Here is a 20,454-nt window from a genome sequence, read left to right as displayed (position 1 = left end):
TTTAAACAATAATCTGACCTTTCATTTTTCCTTCCAAAGCGGATGACCCCACATTTACAAACATTGTACTCCATCTGCCGGACCCTTGCCCACTCACTTAACCTATCTATATCTCTCTGCAGACTCTCCATACCCTCAGCACAATTTGCTTTTCCACTCAATTTAGTATCATCAGCAAACTTAGCTACTCTACCCTCAACCCCCTCTTCCAGATCGTTAATGTATATTGTGAACAGTTGCAGGCCCATCACCGACCCCTACGGCCCATCGCTCACCACTGATTGCCAACCAGAGTAACACCCATGTATCCCAACTCCCTGCTTTCTGGTAGTTAACCAATCCTCTGTCCATGCTGATATAAGGGACTCTAACATCATTTAAACACTGGAACAGCACTTTAATCAATTGGACATAGAAGGCTCTGGTCCATGTTCATGATAGGATTAATAAACACGGTTGCCCATGGGTGAACATGCACCTGATGGGCTGAATGGCCTGAATGACTTGGCGATAGTCTGTTCTAGGGATACACACCTAACTGTCTTGCCTCCTTTCCTTTTAGATGTTAATTGATTTGTTATTATATTTCTTGTATTTTTTGCTTTCGTATGAAAAGTAGACAATATTTTCTCTCAATGGAATAATGTACCATAGAACTTCTATCTTAAGTTTCAGTGTGTCCAAAGCATGTTTTTATATAGAAGCAAGACAAAAATAAGAAATGCTTGTGAAGAAAATGCATATGTGACTATTAAAGAGTCTTATGTAAGCTTATAACTGTGTTGCTAAACTCCTGATAAATTCTTATAAATTGGGTTGATTTGTTTATAAATCTAGAGCAGTTTGAAAATCTGTAAGGGTAATAAGGAAGGCATATAACTTAGTGAGCTGGCCTTGACGTCCGTGATGCCAGGATTTTGTTTTGGAAATGTGCAAGTACTTCATCAAGTGTCCCTTCATGCTGGATAGTGACTTCAGACATCCAGGGATTAAATGTGAGCAGGAAATAATGAAGCATGTAATACAGGCACCAGTTAATTGTCCAAATGATTTCTACAAAAGAGGAGTTAAGAAAGTAGACAGGGAGAGTTAATTCATAAACATATGAATGGATCAATAGTCAGCAGAAATCCACTCATTGTAATCACCTTATTCCAATCCATTTGTTCTTGCAGAACTTAGCTCTAGAACATTATCAATCTTCAGGCCATGACACACAGTTCGGGAGTTTGTATTTTTTGTGACTGTATGTGTTATTGTAACTATATGTATTCTGTGCTGTGTGTGACTGTATGTGCTGTGTGTGACTGTATGTACTGTGTGTGACTGTATGTGCTGTGTGTGACTGTATGTGTTGTGTGTGACTGTATGTGCTGTGTGTGACTGTATGTGCTGTGTGTGACTGTATGTACTGTGTGTGACTGTATGTGCTGTGTGTGACTGTATGTGCTGTGTGTGACTGTATGTACTGTGTGTGACTGTATGTGCTGTGTGTGACTGTATGTACTGTGTGTGACTGTATGTGCTGTGTGTGACTGTATGTACTGTGTGTGACTGTATGTGCTGTGTGTGACTGTATGTACTGTGTGTGACTGTATGTGCTGTGTGTGACTGTATGTACTGTGTGTGACTGTATGTACTGTGTGTGACTGTATGTGCTGTGTGTGACTGTATGTGTTGTGTGTGACTGTATGTGCTGTGTGTGACTGTATGTGCTGTGTGTGACTGTATGTACTGTGTGTGACTGTATGTGCTGTGTGTGACTGTATGTACTGTGTGTGACTGTATGTGCTGTGTGTGACTGTATGTACTGTGTGTGACTGTATGTGCTGTGTGTGACTGTATGTACTGTGTGTGACTGTATGTGCTGTGTGTGACTGTATGTGTTGTGTGTGACTGTATGTGCTGTGTGTGACTGTATGTGCTGTGTGTGACTGTATGTACTGTGTGTGACTGTATGTGCTGTGTGTGACTGTATGTACTGTGTGTGACTGTATGTACTGTATGTGACTGTATGTGTTCTGTGCTGTGTGTGACTGTATGTACTGTGTTTTGCACCTTGGTCTCACAGGAATGCTGCTTCATTTAGCTGTATATATGTGTGTGTGTGTGTGTGTGGTTGAACTTGAACTTGAGAACAAATTTGACATTCATAAATGTGACAAGAGATTGGGGTGAAAATGATCAGCTTGTTGAAAATGGCAGAACTCCTTGAAAAGAGTGGGTGAAAATATACATATGGGGTCCTGGCCTTATAAATAGAGACTAAAACTAGTCACAGTGGTTTACCCAAAGTTGGAGCATTCAGCGTCCTGTTCTGGGCACCATGTTTTAGAGTAGATGTGAAACAGCTTGAAATTCAAAACAGATCACAGAAACTCATTCAGGAAAGATTGGAAAAGTTGGGGTTTTTCTCCTTGCCAGAGAGGACGTGAGGGGATTTAAAATATATAAGGATGTCAAGACAGCAAGCAAAGAGAAACCACACCCATTACTGGAGAGATCAAGAATTGGAGGAAATGGAATAAAAGTAATAGGTCAGAAAAATCAAGAGACATGAGGATTTTATTATTATATTTTATTAGGTACCTCCTGTACCTAATTTGGAAACTTCTCTTCCACAATCTCCATCAGCACAGGTGCACCACAAGACCACGTGCTTAGCTTCCTGCTCTTCTTGCTTTATACTTATGACTCTGGCTAAGCACAGCTCCAGTGCCATATTTAAGTTTGCTGATGACACCACTGCCGTAGACCCAATCAAAGGTAGTGATGAAGCAGCATATGGGAAGGGAGATTGAAAATCTGGCTGAGTGGTGCCACAACAACCTTTCACTCAATGTCAGTAAAACCAAGGAGCTGATTATTGTTTCTGGCAGAGGAAACCAGGGGTCCATGAGCCAGTCCTCATTGAAGGATCGGAGGTGGAGAGGGTCAGTAACCTTAAATTATTATTACTGGACCTGGCACCGAAGGACAACAATGAAGAAATCATGGCAGCACCTCTACTTCCTTGGAACTTTGTGAAGATTCAGTATGACAAATAAAACTTTGAGAAAGCTCTATAGATGTGTGGTGGAGAGTATATTGACAGGCTGCATCACAGTCTGGTACGGAAACACCATTGCCCTTGAACAAAAAATCCTTCAAGACGTAGGGGATATGGCCCAGTCCATCATAAGTAAAGCCCTCCCCACCATTCAGCATTGTCACAGGAAAGCAACATCCATTATCAGGGACCCCCACCATCCAGGACAAGCTCTCTTCTCTCTGCTGCCATCAGGAAGAAGGTACTGAAGCCTCAGGACTCACATTACCAGGTTCAGGAACAGTTATCAACCCTCAACCATCAGGCTCTTGAATCAGAGGGGTAACTTCACTCAGCTTCACTCGCCCCATCACTGAACTGTTCCCACATCCTATGGACTCACTTTCAAAAACTCATCATCTCATGTTCTTGATAGTTATTGTTTATTTATTTATTATTATTTCTTTAAAATTTATTTTAGTATTTACATAGTTTGTTGTTTTTTGCACACTGGTTGTCTAACTGTTGGTATGGTCTTTCATTGATTCTATTGTGGTTATTGGATTTATTGAGTATGCCACAAGAAAATACATCTCAGAGTTGTAAGTGGTGACATACACATACTTCGATAATAGATTTACTTTGAACTTTGAACTTTAACTAGCAGGTATACAGGTGTACCTAATAAATTGGCCCCGAGTGTATTTGCTCAAAATATCTGGGCTCTGAAACATAACACCATAGACAGTAACTGAAAATAAAAGTTACAGTGGTAAAGAGAGTGGCTTGGAGGAATGGGACAAGCTGATTTACTTGTACATTTCGGTATAGATTCAACAAGTCAAATGTACTCCTCTTATATTGCAACTACTCTGTGGGAAAATAAACACATAATCAAATTCTGGCTCGATTCGGCTGCGATGCTGAAAAGTGGAAAAGCACCTTAATAAATCAGCAATCTTAATTTTATGTACCAATTCACTGCAGATACCAATTATAATATACGGCATTTCTAATCTTGTTCTTACTTTAACAGCCAAAAATTTGGTAGAGCTGCCAAAAAATATAATTTTACAGGCACTAGTAAGTCAAGGTGCGTTTTGGAATGCTGAAACCTTGGCAGACTTCAGGAGGTGTGCGGTGGAAAGTGCGCTTGCTGACTGAATGCATTGCGGCCTGGCGTGGGAACACCAATGCCTTTGAGCGGAAAATCCTACAAAAGGTAGTGAATTCGGCCCAGTACATCATGAGTAAAAGTTTCCCAACCATTGAGCACATCTAAATGAAACGTTGCCATAGAAAAGCAGCATCCATCATCAAAGATTCTCACCACTCAGGCCAGGCTCTTTTCTCGCTGCTGCCATCAGGTAGAAGGTACTGGTGTCTCAGGACTCAGACCACCAGGTTCAAGAACAGTCACTACCCCCTCAACCATCAGGTTCTTGAACAAAAGGGGATAGCTACACTCATTTAAGGACTCTTTAATCTTGTTATTTCATGCTCATTATTTATTGCTAGTTATTTATATCTGCATTTGCACAGTTTTTGTCCATTGATCCTGTTTACAGTTACTGTTCTACAGATTTGCTAAGTATGCTCACAGAAAAAGAATCTCAGGGTTGTATATGGTGACACGTAAGCACTCTGATAATAAATATTACCTTGAACTTTGAAATGTTACTTTGTAATTCCATAGTTATGTTTCCCTTCCTTGGGATAGGTTAAGACCTACCTGTATAAGGATCTGAGATCAGATTGAGAACCGAACCAGGCTTCCCATCAATGTTGAAACATACAGCATCATTATGGTTGTTGGCGGAAATGATAAAATGAGGATCACTGTCGACTTCAAAAAAATTGTTAGAGGTTTAGAACATTGAAATCATTGCTATTTTTTCATAAAGCAAGATTTAATTCTATGATACTTCAAATTCACATTCTTATAGATGTGAAACAACTTTGAAAGAGTCACTCATTTCCTGCTGCTATCATTCCTGAGTTACAGTTATTAATTCTATGAAGTGCTTAGGAAGACAGGACCTTTACTTAACAGGGGTAATATCTGCCATGGGATCCTAATTCAGAACTCACCTGTTGAGTAACCAGAAACAAGTTTCCAATATTTGAAGGTGGATGAAAAATGGAATTTACTGATCATGAATTTCTTCATTTTGTAATCAATGAATTTAATTATGGATATCCATTGAATGTTGGAAGGAAGACAACAATTAGATATTTTTTGAAAACTGAAGTGCCATAGTAGTTTGTTTCAGGCTGACGTAATTGATACAGTACTTGCAATATCAGAATTAGTTGTGTGAGCACCTCTTACAATATTGAGCCAGGTGGGGGCAGGAACGTTAAGGTGCTGGTAGGGAAATTAATTCACAGTTGCCATTTGCTCATTCAAACAGCCTCTCTCCACACATGAATCGAGAATCTGAGTAGCTGCAACTTTTTTAAAGACTATAATTGATATCAGAGTACACACTGCTGCCTTAGCATATAGCCTCAACAATTTGACTTCTGCAAACACACTCTTTCCAACAAAGTGGAAATCAGTCTTGGTTTATTTTCCATTCCTGCTCCAGTAGTGCTGAAGTTAGTTATTATACTAAGGAATGAATCTAGGATCTTCTGGTCTGTATGGCTTAGTTCACATTGTTTTTGGACAGTAAGGACCTAGAGCAATATTGCCTAATGTTAGTTCACATCAAGTTTATTACTGAACAATTTGTTAACATTTGACTTTGTGTTAAATAGCATAGCCCTTTATTAATTTTTTAAAATTTGAAAATTGCATTGCCAAAGACTAGCATTTCCTTCACCACAATATTCACAATTATGTTGTATTTTTCTGTCCTAAAAAAACATGAACTACTCTAATGAAACAATTTACCCAATGGGCAATCTGAGGTCAAATAAGTTCTAATTGAAAGCATTTTAAAACAGGTGACAATGATCAGTAGATTGTGTGAAAAAATCTAGAACGAGGAGCAGTAAATCAAAGGAAATTAAGATAAAAAATTCTAAACATGAAAGGCATTTAAATCAAAGGAGTCAAATGAGAGAGGCAAAAGGATACCTGAGTATGCTGGGGTGGAGGGAAATGAAATTGTGGATAGCATTGCAAAGTCCTCCTTACAGAGCAAGCAGGTAGAAATTAGAGTTCCCCTAGGCAGAGCAGAATTGAGAAGTAGGATTAAAAAAGGTATAGAGAAGAAGTGGCAGGAGGATTGGAAAAATGAATTAAGGGGCAGGCATTATTTTTCTAGTCACCCACTAGGTAAAAAGGTCTCAGACTGTTACCTTTTAAGTCGTAGAGATATGGTGAAATTAACAAGACTTAGGTTGGGGCATTGTGGGCTAAACTATTATTTAAAGAGAATAGGAAAACCTCCTACTGGATTATGTGACTGTGGTAGTCCAGAGACAGTCCAGCATGTTTTGCTGAGCTGTAATCGATACAAAATTCAAAGAAACATGTTGCTCAAGAGGCTATCTGGCTTAAATTTGTTTTGGTTTTCTACTAAATCTTTGTTTGGCCATCAAGAGAATCAACATCTGATTGAAGAATTTATTATTCAGTTTATATGTGAGACTAGGTTATATTTGAGTTCCTTGAAGTTCTATATTTAATTATACATCCTGTGGAGGGCTGTAATATGCCTAGATGCGTCTAAATGCTGGAGGAAGGACAAGGAGAACAAAAGTAGCTAAAAAGTAGCTAAGGGACGTCCGGAAATTAAGATGTTGTCATGGGTGTCATAGAAAATGTTTTAATGACTGGATGATATTTAGCAATTTTGAGGTGATAAAAAAGGTCAAAAGAAAGCTACATAAGTTATTTCTAGTTTAAAGAATAAATACTATGCAGATATGCTGAAGAATTGTTGTCCATTTACTTTAAAACACATGGACCTAGTGGCAATCTGATTAAATGATTCAAAAGATGGATGGCAGGGATTATTATAAACCCACACATTTTGGAGATGGGTTCAATCTACATGTCTGCTGCAACAGACAACATTTTAGGCAGCTTTTCTTTTTCCAAAAATAATTAGCCATAGGCTGTGTGGATTGTAGTGATTCTTTGTATGTCTACAGGTATGAGCAAGACCAATTCTTGACTGGGTCAGATATCAAAGTTTGATGAGTCCTGGACTGAAGGACTAGGAACAGAGTTTTCCAGAGTATTTTCCCCTACTTGTGCAGAACATTTCTATTGTCTTTTGTCATTCTCAGCTGCAAAAATGGAGGAAAAGAAGAACCTATTTAATCTTGATGCTTACGTCCTAAGGATGCAGCAAGATCACCCAATCTTTTCTTTGTCAGTTTACAAATACAATTTGACACATTTAAACGGTGTGTTAACTTGTGATATGAATTATGAAAAAGCCAAAATTGTATCTTACCATATGTGTAGGAGGGAGCTGTAGAGAATAGAGAAAAATACAGGAATTAATTTTTAACAAGTAACTAAAATATATTAAAACATTTAATCACTGAACTTCACTGTTGCATTTTCTGGGTTTCTGGAATGAGGGACATATACCAGGCATGACAATTACCTGAAAATAATTAATGTGGCTATATTGGGGAGAAAATCTGCTAGCAAGCGCACTTCAACTAACAAAAATCATATTTCCATTTTACTTTATCACCTCTGTAGAAACAACTCCTGATTAGGTATAATGCTTCATAATAATCTTACTATTTTATATGCACTCCTTCTTGGCCAGTTAACTAATTAACAGAACCAACAAACTGTTCTTGGTGTGCTTTTGCTGATCTTTACAGCTAAAATTTGAAGTTTTAATATTGTATGACTTTGAAGTGTATTTATTTTTTAAAGTACCCTTACAAACATGCCACAAACTTTATTTTCCACTCGTGGATAATGCAGGATAATGTAATTGGTGGAAACATAGGCATAATTCACAACCACCTACATTGAGTTGGGGTTCACCTTAACAGGCTGGTCTGACGCGATGACATAATGATTTGAAGTTTTTACTGCACTTTGTGTTCTGTCACAAACGAGAGAAAATCTGCAGATGCAGGAAGTCCAAGCAACAGACAAAATGCTGAAGGAACTCAGCAGGCCTGGTCCTCCAGTCCTGCTGAAGGATCTCTGCCTGAAACGTTGCCTGTTTACTCTTTTCCATAGATATCGCCAGGCCTGCTGAGCTCCTCCAGCACTTTGTGTGTGTTGCTTCATGTTCTGTGTTTGGTTGACAATAAATGAGTTGTTATGGTTTCCTTTAAACTTAAAATGCTTCCTCTGTTTTATTTATGAAAAACGGTAATAATTATTTCATGGTGTATGACTGCAGGGATAATTTCCTTCCCAATATTTCACTTTTTCAACTTGGCAAACTAAGTTTTCAAGTTCACTTTATTTAAGTTACCGACTAAGCATAGAGAGAACTCCTTCAGTGATGTAACTAAATACATTTCTGAAATTCCACCATTGAACTAACAGTTCTATGAATGAATAAAGAATATGTGCTTCCTGTGGAATACTTCTTTTATTGATCCCTCTGACATGCTGCTCATTTTCTCCACATGCCACCTTTCCCTGGCAGATTCCTGTATACCAGGGCTTCCCAACCTACCTGGGGTCCACAGACCTCTCGCCTAATGGTAGGGGTCTATGGCATAATAAAAGTTGGGAGCCCCAGCCTTACACCTTATCCTGCTCATAAGGTAATATAATATACTCCTTTATACTTCAGTGACTGAGGTGGCAATGACCTAGGTTTCCTTCGCATATTTGATTTGTCCAAGATTCTCTTACAACGATTTCACAGCTTTCCATAAGACAAGGCACAAAATTGGGCCATTACCATCGAGTCTCTTTTACCATTTGAACATGCATGATTTATATTCCCTCATAGCCCCATTTTCCCACCTTCTCCCCATAACCTTTGACACCGTTATTGATTAAGTACCTATCAACCTCCATTTTAAATATACCCAATGACTTGGCCTCCATAGTGCTTTGTGCAATTAATTCCACAGATTCACCATCCTCTAGTTAAAAAAATTCCATGACTTTCAGAAACACTTACGCGCTCTAAGTGCCGGAGGAGCGTATGATCTTTGTGGTTGGGATGATTTCACTGGAAAAAAAAATGTAAAGTTTCACGACACGTGCTTGTAATTTGTATGTAGCCAAAATATTGCTGGAGCCAAGGTTAGCAACGGTTTTGAAGAATTGAATAATTTGTTAATGTATTTATAACCCTCATTATAAAGTCAGCTTCATGGTTTTCAAGTTAGGAAGGATTAAAGCTCTATTCTACAGTGCAAAATGGAAGACAGAAATGACCAGTTGATTAAAAAGAGAATGAGGGATATGGTGAAATGTGATTACTCTGATGGTTTAAATAATTTATTTGCAATGGTGCTGCGTTCGTGATGACTCAAGGCCACCTCAAAAGTGCCACAGTTGTAAAGTAGTATGTCTCTTTCGGCAAAAAAAACCCTGAATTAATGATTGATAACTTAATAGATAAGTGGCTTTCTGAGGCAATCAGACATCAAACTAAATAACATAAATTACAAAGTGAATGGTTCACATGATTGAAGCATTTGTTACACTTTTTTAAACATAAATTGCATGATATATACTTATTTGAAAATAGAATGGGTAAATTGACACCGACTATGCATCTACAGAATCCCTACGGTCATGTAATTGATTACAATTGCCAGGGACCCTGAAAGTGAGGGATTTGTGAAGTAGAATACATTATCTTGTCTCTTTCTAATTCTGATTTTCTGGTTCCATGCCCATCTACTTCTTGAAGCCACTTTATTTCTCTTTTTCTCATGGAGCCGCCAGAATTCTGAGGCATGATACCATAAGCATGATTCCAGACCAAGGTTAATACCAGCAGTACCAAGAATTTTCAGCTTTCCTCTTTAAAACAAAAACTGTGTATTGCACCATTGCAAATAAATTACTTAAGCCGTCAGAGTAATCACATTTCACCATATCCCTCATTCTCCTTTTAATCAACTGGTCATTTCTGTCTTCCATTTTGCACTGTAGAATAGAGCTTTAATCCTTCCTAACTTGAAAACCATGAAGCTGACTTTCCAATGAGAGCTGCTGTTCTTCTAGCAAAGTTACAACAAGCAATTGAGGGAATTCTATCGAGGAAAAAAGTCTCCTGTCTGTCACAGTCCCTTTATTCTCTCTGCCTGCTTCCCTCAGGATACTACTGATGAATAATGCTTATATGTCACCTGGTATTTTGTTGTAAAATATCTTACCAATGTCCCTCAATTCTGATCAGCAGCAACATTGGGCGCAGTTATTTTACAATGCAGAAAATAATAAAACGTTAAATTGTCTCCTATCAATTGTGAATTCATGTTCAACTGGAGTACATTCTTTTGACTGACACTTCAGGGCACTGTTGAGAGAGAATGGTGCGTTCTCAAAGGGGCAGGTCTTTGTTAAAGAGAAGCCGAGGCTCTGCTGGATGCATTGTATCATTCCGAAGAAAAGATAGTACCAAAAAATTTATCTTCCATTAGAAATGCTAAATGATCATCAGTAACTTGCCAGTGCTATAATTAATCAATACTGCATAGAAATAATTTCATGGAGGCGAATGCCCTCTTTCAATGAAATTAATTGATTGAGCTATATTTAATGACATTGTTTAATGCCTTAGACCATAAGACCATAACATACAGGAGCAGAATTAGATCATTTGGCCCATCAAGTCTGTTCTGCAATCTCTCCATGGCTGAGCCATCTGGCCCCTCAGCCCCAATCTCTTGCCTTCTCCTTCATGCCCTAACCAATCAAGAATCTATCAAACTCTACCTTAAATATAAAGACAGGGACTTCACAACTGCTTGTGGCAATGAATTTAACAGATTCACCACTCTCTGGCTAAAGAGATTCCTCCTCATCTCCATTCTAAAAAGACATCCCTCTATTCTGAAGCTGTGTCCTCTGATCCTAGACTTTTCTACCATAGGAAACATCCTCTCCACATCCACTCTAGGAAAGACCTTTCATCATTTGATAGGTTTCAGTTAGATCATCCCTCACTCATCTGAATTCTAATGAATACTTCCCAGAGCCATCAAATGCTCCTCATGTGATAAGATGTTCAATCCTGGAATCATTTTTGTGGACCTCCTTTGGACTCGCTCCAGTTTCAGCACATCTTTTCTAAGATAAGGGACTTAAAACTGCTCACAATACTCCAAGTGGGGCCTCACCAAAACTTTATAAAACCTCAAAAGTACATCCTTGCTTTTATACTCTAGTCCTCGTGAAGTGTATGCTAACATTGCATTTGCCTTCCAAACCATAGACTTAACCTGCAAAATAACCTTCAGGGTATCCCGCACGAGGACTCCTAAGTACCTCAGATTTTCTATTTAGAAAATAGTTAAATCTTTCATTTCTTCTATCAAAGTGCATGACCATACACTTCACAACACTGTATTCCATATGCTATTTCTTTGTTCAGTCTCCTAATCTATCTACATCCTTCCATAGCCTCTCTACTTTCTCAAACCTACCTGCCTCTCTACCTATCTTCATATTGTCTGCAAACTTTGTAACAAAACCATCAATTCCATCATCCAAATCATTGACATAAAACGTAAAAAGAATCGGTCCCAACACAGACCACTGTGGAACACCACTAGTCACTAGCAGCCAACCAGAAAAGGCTCCCTTTATTCCCACTCTTTGTCTCCTGCCAATTGACCACTGCTTTATCCATACTACAATCTTTCCTGTAATACCATAGGCTCTTAGCTTGTTTAACAGCCTCATGTGTGACACATTGTCTATCCTGCTTGTCATTTCTTCAAAGAATTCTAACAGTTTTGGCAGGCAAGGTTTTCCTTTGGGGAAACCATGCTGATTACAGTCTATTTTATCATATGCCTCCAAGTACTCTGGAACCACATCCTTGACAATCAATTCCAACATCTTCTCAACCACTGAGGTTAGGCTAACTGGCCTATAATTTCCTTTCTTCTACTTCTCTTTCTTCTTGAAGAGTGGAATGACAGTTGCAATTTTCCAGTCTTCCAGAACCATTCCAGAATCTTGTGACTCTTAAAAGATCATTACTAATGCCTCCACAATATCTTTAGCTACCTCTTTTAGAACCCTGGGGTGTACACCATCTGGTCCAGATGACTTATCTACCTTCAAACCTTTCAGTTGCCTATGAATCTTCTTCCTAGTAATGGCAACTTCACACACTTCTGACTCCTGACACTCTGGAACTTTCACCATCCTGCTAGTGCCTTCCATAGTGAAGAATGATACAACCTACTTATTAAATTCATCCGCCATTTCCTTGTCCCCCTTACTACCTTTTCAGCATTGTTTTCCAGTGGTCCAATATCCACTCTCAAAACCCTCTTTTACACTCTAGGTATCTGAAGAAACTTTTGGAAATCCTCTTTAATATTACTGGTTAGCTTACTTTTGTATTCAATCTTTTCCCTCTTAATGTCTTTTTAGTTGCCTTCTGTTGTTTTTTAAAACCTTCCCAATTTTCTAACTTCCCACTAGTTATTGTTCTGTTTTCCGCTCTCTCTTTGGTTTTTATGTTGGCTTTACCTTCTCTTATTAGCCTTGGCTGTGTCATCTTGCCTTTAGAATACTTCTTCCTTTTTGGGGATATATATATATCTTATGCCTTCTGAATTGTTTGCAGAAATTTCAGCTAATGCTGCTCTGCCATCATCCGTGCCTGTGTTCTTTTCCAATCAATTTTGGCCAACTCCTCTCTCATGCCTCCGTAATTCCCTTCACTCCATTGTAATACTGATTCATGTGACCTTAGCTTCTTCTCAAAATTCAGGCTGAATTCGGTCACTTGCCCCTAAGGGGTCTTTTACTTCAAGCTCGCTAATAAATTCTGGTTCATTGCACAACACCCCATCCAGAATAACTGATCCTCTAGTAGGCTCAACCATGAGCTACTCTAAAATGCCATCTGGTAGGCACTCTAAAAGTTCCTCCTCCTGGAATCCAGCACCAACCTGATTTTCCCAAACTACCTACATATTGAAGTCCCCCACGAGTATTGTAACATTACTCTTTTGGCATGCATTTTCTATCTCCCATTGTAATTTGTAGACCACACCTTACTACTGTTTGGGGGTCTGTATACAACTCCCATCAGGGTCTTTTTACCTCTGCAGTTCCTTAGCTCTACCCACAATGATTCAACACCTGTGTCACCTCTTTCTAATCACTCAATTTAATTTTTAACCAACAGAGTAACACCACCTCCACTCTCCATCCTGCCTGTCCTTGGACGTTAAGCTCCCAGCTATAATTTTCTTTCAGCCGTGATTCAGTGATGCCTACAACATCATACCTGCCAATCTACAACTGTGCTGCAAGTTCATCTACCTTATTCCATATACTGTGCACATTCAGATACAACACCTTTAGTCCTGTGTTTATCCTTTATGATTTTGTCCACCTTTTACATCGCAACTCATCCCATTGACTGCAGTTTTGCCCTGTCATCAGCATCTCCTTGCTCGAAGTCTCATTATTTTATTTTTAAACCAACTACCTCATCCTCAGCCCTCTCATTCTGTTCCTATTCTCCTCCAAGTTAGTATAAACCCTCCCAAACAACTCTAGCAAATTTCCCCGCAAGGATATTGGTCCCCCTCGGGTTCAGGTGTAACCTATCCCTTTTGTACAGGTCATACCTTCCTCAGAGGAGATGCCACTGATCCATCAATCTGAACCCCTGCCCCCTGCACCAGCTCCTCAGCCACGCATTCACCTGCCCAATCATTCTATTCTTACCCTTACCGGCACGTGGCACAGGCAGCAATCCAGAGATTACTAGATCCAGAGTCTGGATTTAAGATGTTATTTATTTATAAAATTCAATTTTTAACTCTCTTAGAGGGGTGTAAGTTTTGTATCAGAAGAATTATTTCCACTTTTAGGATCTCAGCGGTATTTAATTGATAAATCTTATCTCTGTTTTAATCAAAAATCTTGTCTTTTAGTTAAGTTTAGATATTCCATATGGATCAGAGTCAAGATGGAAAACAATTGCAAAATCATGGGCTAATGAAGATAACTTAAACCAAAGATTACCGTCTTCCAATGGTTTGTCAGCCACAAAGGTGTCATTCTTGTTTTCCTCTGGTTTTGTTACAACCATTGACGTTAGTGGAGTAACAAAGTTGTATTTCAGTGAAAGTTCCAGAATTCTACTTGTTAGATTGTTCTTTTCCTCTCCAGCTGCAGAAACCCTGAATACAACAATTGATAGAAACTATTTTGGTAGCAATTGTCACCCCATGAAATAAATAAAAGCCCTCCCAGGTAAATAACCATTCCTGAAATCATGTAAACTATTTGTGTGTCTTTTGTCTACAGCCAATCAAAATGATTTCAAAATTATTATGAGATATTTTTGTGGCAGTCTCATTGAGAGTATCGACAAAGGGGCATTGAGACTTAATCAAAACATCTATTTTTCAATTGCTATTGAGTTATCAATTATCAATTAAATTAAGGATGATGCAGGATCAGGAGATGTGCTGTAGTTGCATGATGTGGGAGCTGGTGGACCCCACAGTGATTCCTGGTGACCACATCTCTAGCAGGCGTTGGCTGCTCGAGGAACTCAGGCTCAAATTTGATGACCTGGAATCTGAGCTTCAAACATTGCGGCACATCAGGGAGGGGGAGAGTTACCTGGAGTCTCTGTTTCAGGAGGTAGACACCCCCTTTTAGATTAGCTGCAGCAAATTCAGTCTATGGTCAGGGACAAGAGGGTGTGACTATGAGTGAGGTGGGTAGTGGGATCTAAGAGAAAGTGCTGGACGAGCCTCAGCCCTTGAGCTTGTCCAACCGGTCAGAGATTCTTGCTCCCTGTGTGGATGAGGGTGGGGACTGTAGGAAGGATGAGCAACCTAACTCTGGCACCATTCAAGGGGCTGGGGGGGGGTAGAGGGGAGAAATGTAGAGGTAATTGTGAATAGTATAGTCAAGGGAATAGACGAAGTTCTCTGTCACAGGGAAAGAGCTTCTCAAAGACTGTGTTGCCTGCTTGGTGCCCAGGTTCAGGACATCTTATCTGACCTACAGAGAAATTTGCAGTGGGAGGGGAAAGCTCCATTTGTTGTGGTCCATGTGGGTACCAATGACACAGGTAGAACGAGGAAAGAGGTTCTGCTGAGGGAATTTCAGCAGCCAGGGACTAAATTAAAAAGCAGAACCAAAAAGGTTCTGGATTACTACCTGAGCCACGTGCAAATGGGCATGGGGTCAAGAAGATTAAGAGTTAAATGCGTGGCTCAGGGATTTGTGTGGGAGAAGTGGGTTTGAATTCACGGGAAATTGGCACCAGTATTGGGGAAGGAGGGAGCTGAACCAATGGGACGGGCTCCACCTGAACTGTGATGGGACCTGGATCCTAGTGAATCACATAACGAGGGCTGTGGATAGGGATTCAAACTAAATAGTAGGGTGTGGATTCAACAGATTAGAGAAGTATGGATAAAGTAAAAGAGAAAAGTGTGGATAAAGATAAAGTAAAGGCAAAAGATAAAAAAAGAGAAAAGTAAGAGTGGAGTGAAGAAAAGTCAAGTGCAAAAGAGTAAAAGATTACTCGATTTTAAAAGCACAATGAGCGTAAGGGCACTTTATCTGAATGCCCATAGTATTCGTAACAAGGTCAGTGATCTTGTGGCACAAATCAGTACAAAGGGGTATGATTTAGTGGCCATTACAGAGATGTGGTTGCAGAGTGGACAGGATTGGGAATTAAATACCCAAGGATATCAGGTAACACAGAAGGATAGGCAGGAAGGTGAGGGAGGTGGGGTAGTGCACTTAATTAAGGATGAGATCAGGGTGATAGTGAAAGATGATGTAAGATCTAAGGAGCAGAATGTTGAATCCATCTGGGTAGAGATTAGCAATAATAAAGGGAAAAAAAATCACTGGTGGGAGTTGCCTATCGGCCACCAGATAACAACATTACAGTGGCACAGGCAATAAACGGAGAAATATCTGCGGCATGTAAGAATGGAACACCAGTTATCGTGGGGGACTTTAACTTGCACATAGATTGGGTGAATCAAGTTGGTTGAGGCAGTCTTGAGGAGGCCTTCATAGAATGCATCCGTGATAGCTTTCTTGAACAGCATGTTACTGAACCTACAAGGGAACGTGCTACCTTAGATCTGGTCCTGTGCAGTGAGACAGGTAAAATTAGTGATCTTGTAGTCAGGGATCCCCTTGAAAAGAGTGATCACAGTATGACTGAATTTCTCATACAAACGGAGGGTGCAATAGTTCAATCTAAAACCAGTGTATATTGCCTAAATAGTGGAGACTACAACAGGATGAGAGAGGATAGGGTAGATTGGGAACACAAGTTATATGGTGGGACAGTTGAGGAACGGTGGAAGACTTACAAAGAGATTTTTCATGGTGCTCAACAAAAGTATATTCCAGTTAAAAACAAGGACAGTAAGGGTGGGGAGAGCCAGCCTTGGATAACTAAAGAAATAAACAAAGGCATCAAACAAAAGGCTCGTGCATACAAAGTCACCAAGAGTGGTGGGAAACTGGAAGACTGGGAAAACTTTAAAAAGCAACAAAGAAGCACTAAGCAAGCAAAAGAGAAAGGGAAGCTAGATTATGAAAATAAACTATCACAAAATATAAAAACAGATAGTAAGAGTTTTTGTAATTATATAAAGTGGAAAAGGGTGGCTAAAGTGAGCATAGGTCCCTTGGAGGACAAGAAGTGGGAATTGATATTGGGTAATGAGGAAAGGGCAGAGGTTTTGAATGACTATTTTGTGTCAGTCTTTACAGTGGAGGACACGTCTAACACGCCAAAGAGTGATGATATGGATGTGATGGGAGGTGAGGACCTCGATACAATAGCTATCACTAAGGAAGTAGTGCTGAGCAAACTTGTGGGCCTAAAGGTAGACAAATCCCCTGGCCTTGATGAAATACATCCCAGGGTACTGAAAGAAATGGCAGAAGTTATAGTAGAGGCTTTGGTGATGATTTACCAAAATTCTCTCAACTTTGGGCACATCCTGGTGGATTGAAAGATGGCGAATGTCACACCACTGTTCGAAAAAAGGATGTAGGCAAAAGGCAGGTAACTATAGACCAGTTAGTTTAACATCTGTAGTTGTGAAAATGCTTGAAGCTATCATTAAAGAAGAAATAGCGAGGCATCTGGAAAGAAATGGATCCATCAGGCAGATGCAGCATGGATTCAGCAAAAGCAGGTCCTGTTTGACAAACTTACTGGAGTTCTTTGAGGATATAACAAGGGCAGTGGATAGAGGGGAACAGATGGATGTTATCTACTTAGATTTCCAGAAGGTGTTCAATAAGGTGCCACATAAAAGACGTATCCATAAGATAAGAATGCATGGAGTTGGGGGTAATGTATTAGTATCGATGGAGGATTGGTTAGCTTATAGAAAGCAGAGAGTTGGGATACATCAGTGTTTCTCTGGTTGGCAATCAGTGGTGAGTGGCCTGTCACAGGAGAGGATGCTGGGCCCACAACTGTTCACAATATACATAGAAACATAGAAACATAGAAAATAGGTGCAGGAGTAGGCCATTCGGCCCTTCGAGCCTGCACCGCCATTTATTATGATCATGGCTGATCATCCAACTCAGAACACCGCCCCAGCCTTCCCTCCATACCCCCTGACCCCCGTAGCCACAAGGGCCATATCTAACTCCCTCTTAAATATAGCCAATGAACTGGCCTCAACTGTTTCCTGTGGCAGAGAATTCCACAGATTCACCACTCTCTGTGTGAAGAAGTTTTTCCTAATCTCGGTCCGAAAAGGCTTCCCCTCTATCCTCAAACTGTGACCCCTCGTTCTGGACTTCCCCAACATCGGGAACAATCTTCCTGCATCTAGCCTGTCCAATCCCTTTAGGATCTTATACGTTTCAATCAGATCCCCCCTCAATCTTCTAAATTCCAACGAGTACAAGCCCAGTTCATCCATTCTTTCTTCATATGAAAGTCCTGCCATCCCAGGAATCAATCTGGTGAACCTTCTCTGTACTCCCTCTATGGCAAGGATGTCTTTCCTCAGATTAGGGGACCAAAACTGCACACAATACTCCAGGTGCGGTCTCACCAAGGCCTTGTACAACTGCAGTAGTACCTCCCTGCTCCTGTACTCAAATCCTCTCGCTATAAATGCCAGCATACCATTCGCCTTTTTCACCGCCTGCTGTACCTGCATGCCCACTTTCAATGACTGGTGTATAATGACACCCAGGTCTCGTTGCACCTCCCCTTTTCCTAATCGGCCACCATTCAGATAATAATCTGTTTTCCTATTTTTGCCACCAAAGTGGATAACTTCACATTTATCCACATTAAATTGCATCTGCCATGAATTTGCCCACTCACCCAACCTATCCAAGTCACCCTGCATCCTCTTAGCATCCTCCTCACAGCTAACACTGCCACCCAGCTTCGTGTCATCCGCAAACTTGGAGATGCTGCATTTAATTCCCTCATCCGAGTCATTAATATATATTGTAAACAACTGGGGTCCCAGCACTGAGCCTTGCGGTACCCCACTAGTCACCACCTGCCATTCTGAAAAGGTCCCGTTTATTCCCACTCTTTGCTTCCTGTCTGCTAACCAACTCTCCACCCACACCAATACCTTACCCCCAATACCATGTGCTTTAAGTTTGCACACTAATCTCCTGTGTGGGACCTTGTCAAAAGCCTTCTGAAAATCCAAATATACCACATCCACTGGTTCTCCCCTATCCACTCTACTAGTTACATCCTCAAAAAATTCTATGAGATTCGTCAGACATGATTTTCCTTTCACAAATCCATGCTGACTTTGTCCGATCATTTCACCACTTTCCAAATGTGCTGTTATCACATCTTTGATAACTGACTCCAGCCGTTTCCCCACCACCGACGTTAGGCTAACCGGTCTATAATTCCCCGGTTTCTCTCTCCCTCCTTTTTTAAAAAGTGGAGTTACATTAGCCACCCTCCAATCCTCAGGAACTAGTCCAGAATCTAACGAGTTTTGAAAAATTATCACTAATGCATCCACTATTTCTTGGGCTACTTCCTTAAGCACCCTGGGATGCAGACCATACATTAACAATCTGGAAGAGGGGACTGAGTGTAGTGTAGCTAAGTTTGCTGTTGACACTAAACTGAGTGGAAAAGCAAATTGTGCAGAAGATACGCAAAGTCTGCAGAGAGATGTAGATAGGTTAATTAAGTGGACAAGGGTTTGGCATATGGAGTACAATGTTGGCAAATGTGAGGCCATCCACCTTGGAAGGAAAAATAGCTGGTCGGATTATTATTTAAATGGTGAAAAATTGCAGCATGCTGTTGTGCAGAGGGACTTGGGAGTGCTTGTGCATGAATCACAAAAGGCTGATTTGCAGGTGCAGCAGGCTATCAAGAAGGCAAATGGGATGTTGGCCTTTGTTGCTAGAGGGATTGAAATTATGAGCAGGGAGGTTACGCTGCAATGGTACAGGGTACTGGTGAGGCTGTACCTGGAGTACTGTGTGCAGTTCTGGTCTCTATACTTGAGGAAGGATAAACTGGTTTTGGAGGCGGTGCAGGGGAGGTTCACCAGGTTGATTCCAGAGATGAGGGGGTTAGTCTATGAGGAGAGATTGAGTCGCCCGGGACTGTACTCGCTGGAATTCAAAAGCAAGAGGGGAGATCTTATAGAAACATATAAAATAATGAAAGGGATAGATAAAATAGAGGCAGGAAAGTTGTTTCCACTGGTAGGTGAGACTAGAACTAGGGGTCATAGCCTCAAGATTCAGGAGAGTAGATTTAGGTTGGAGATGAGGAGGAAGTGCTTTTCCTAGAGAGTGGTGAATCTGTGGAATTCTCTGCCCAATGAAGCTGTGGAGGCTACCCCAGTAAATATATTTAAGACAAGGTTGGATAGATTTTTACATAGTAGGGGAATTATGGGTTATGGGCAAAAGGCAGGTAGGTGGAGATGATTTCATGGTCAGATCAGCCATGATCTTACTGAATAGCGGAACAGGCTCGGTGGGCCAGATGGCCTACTCCTGCTCCTATTTTTATGTTTTGCATTGTGTTTTGATATTGCACTTTTACAGAAAGAAAACTCTTGTTATATTACCGCTGCTCTAGGAGTTGTTGTATGGTCAGGTAAGCCCATAGACGCTCAGTAAAGTCACCAAAAATATATTGCTGTTGTTGAATAATATTCTCAGCCTCTGAGATGTTCACACCAGCTTTAAAAGTCAGGTTTTCAGAGGCCTGTTGGAGAATTAGGAAAGAAACTAAATCTTATAAAGATCAGGAAAGTAAATTAAACTTTTATCTTTGTTCCATGGCGTGAACTCA

At 40.3% G+C, this 20,454-nt stretch overlaps 1 protein-coding gene across 1 annotated transcript in view; it reads right to left on the bottom strand.

The window, feature by feature from the left end:
- The window catches only part of LOC140211261 (inter-alpha-trypsin inhibitor heavy chain H3-like), a 49,704-nt gene that overhangs the window by 6,482 nt on the left and 22,768 nt on the right, over positions 1-20,454 (bottom strand). The window contains exons 9-13 of the mRNA XM_072280938.1: positions 20,228-20,367; positions 14,157-14,314; positions 9,103-9,153; positions 7,444-7,461; positions 4,761-4,874 (exon numbers count right to left, since the gene is read on the bottom strand). Coding sequence (XP_072137039.1) covers positions 4,761-4,874; positions 7,444-7,461; positions 9,103-9,153; positions 14,157-14,314; positions 20,228-20,367 — 481 coding nt within the window. The remainder of the gene's footprint in view (positions 1-4,760; positions 4,875-7,443; positions 7,462-9,102; positions 9,154-14,156; positions 14,315-20,227; positions 20,368-20,454) is intronic.

The sequence above is a fragment of the Mobula birostris genome, chromosome 16, assembly GCF_030028105.1.
Source record: "Mobula birostris isolate sMobBir1 chromosome 16, sMobBir1.hap1, whole genome shotgun sequence".
Classification (NCBI taxonomy): domain Eukaryota; kingdom Metazoa; phylum Chordata; class Chondrichthyes; order Myliobatiformes; family Myliobatidae; genus Mobula; species Mobula birostris.
Note: the sequence above shows the minus strand (reverse complement) of the source record. Positions and strands in the feature narration are given on the sequence as shown.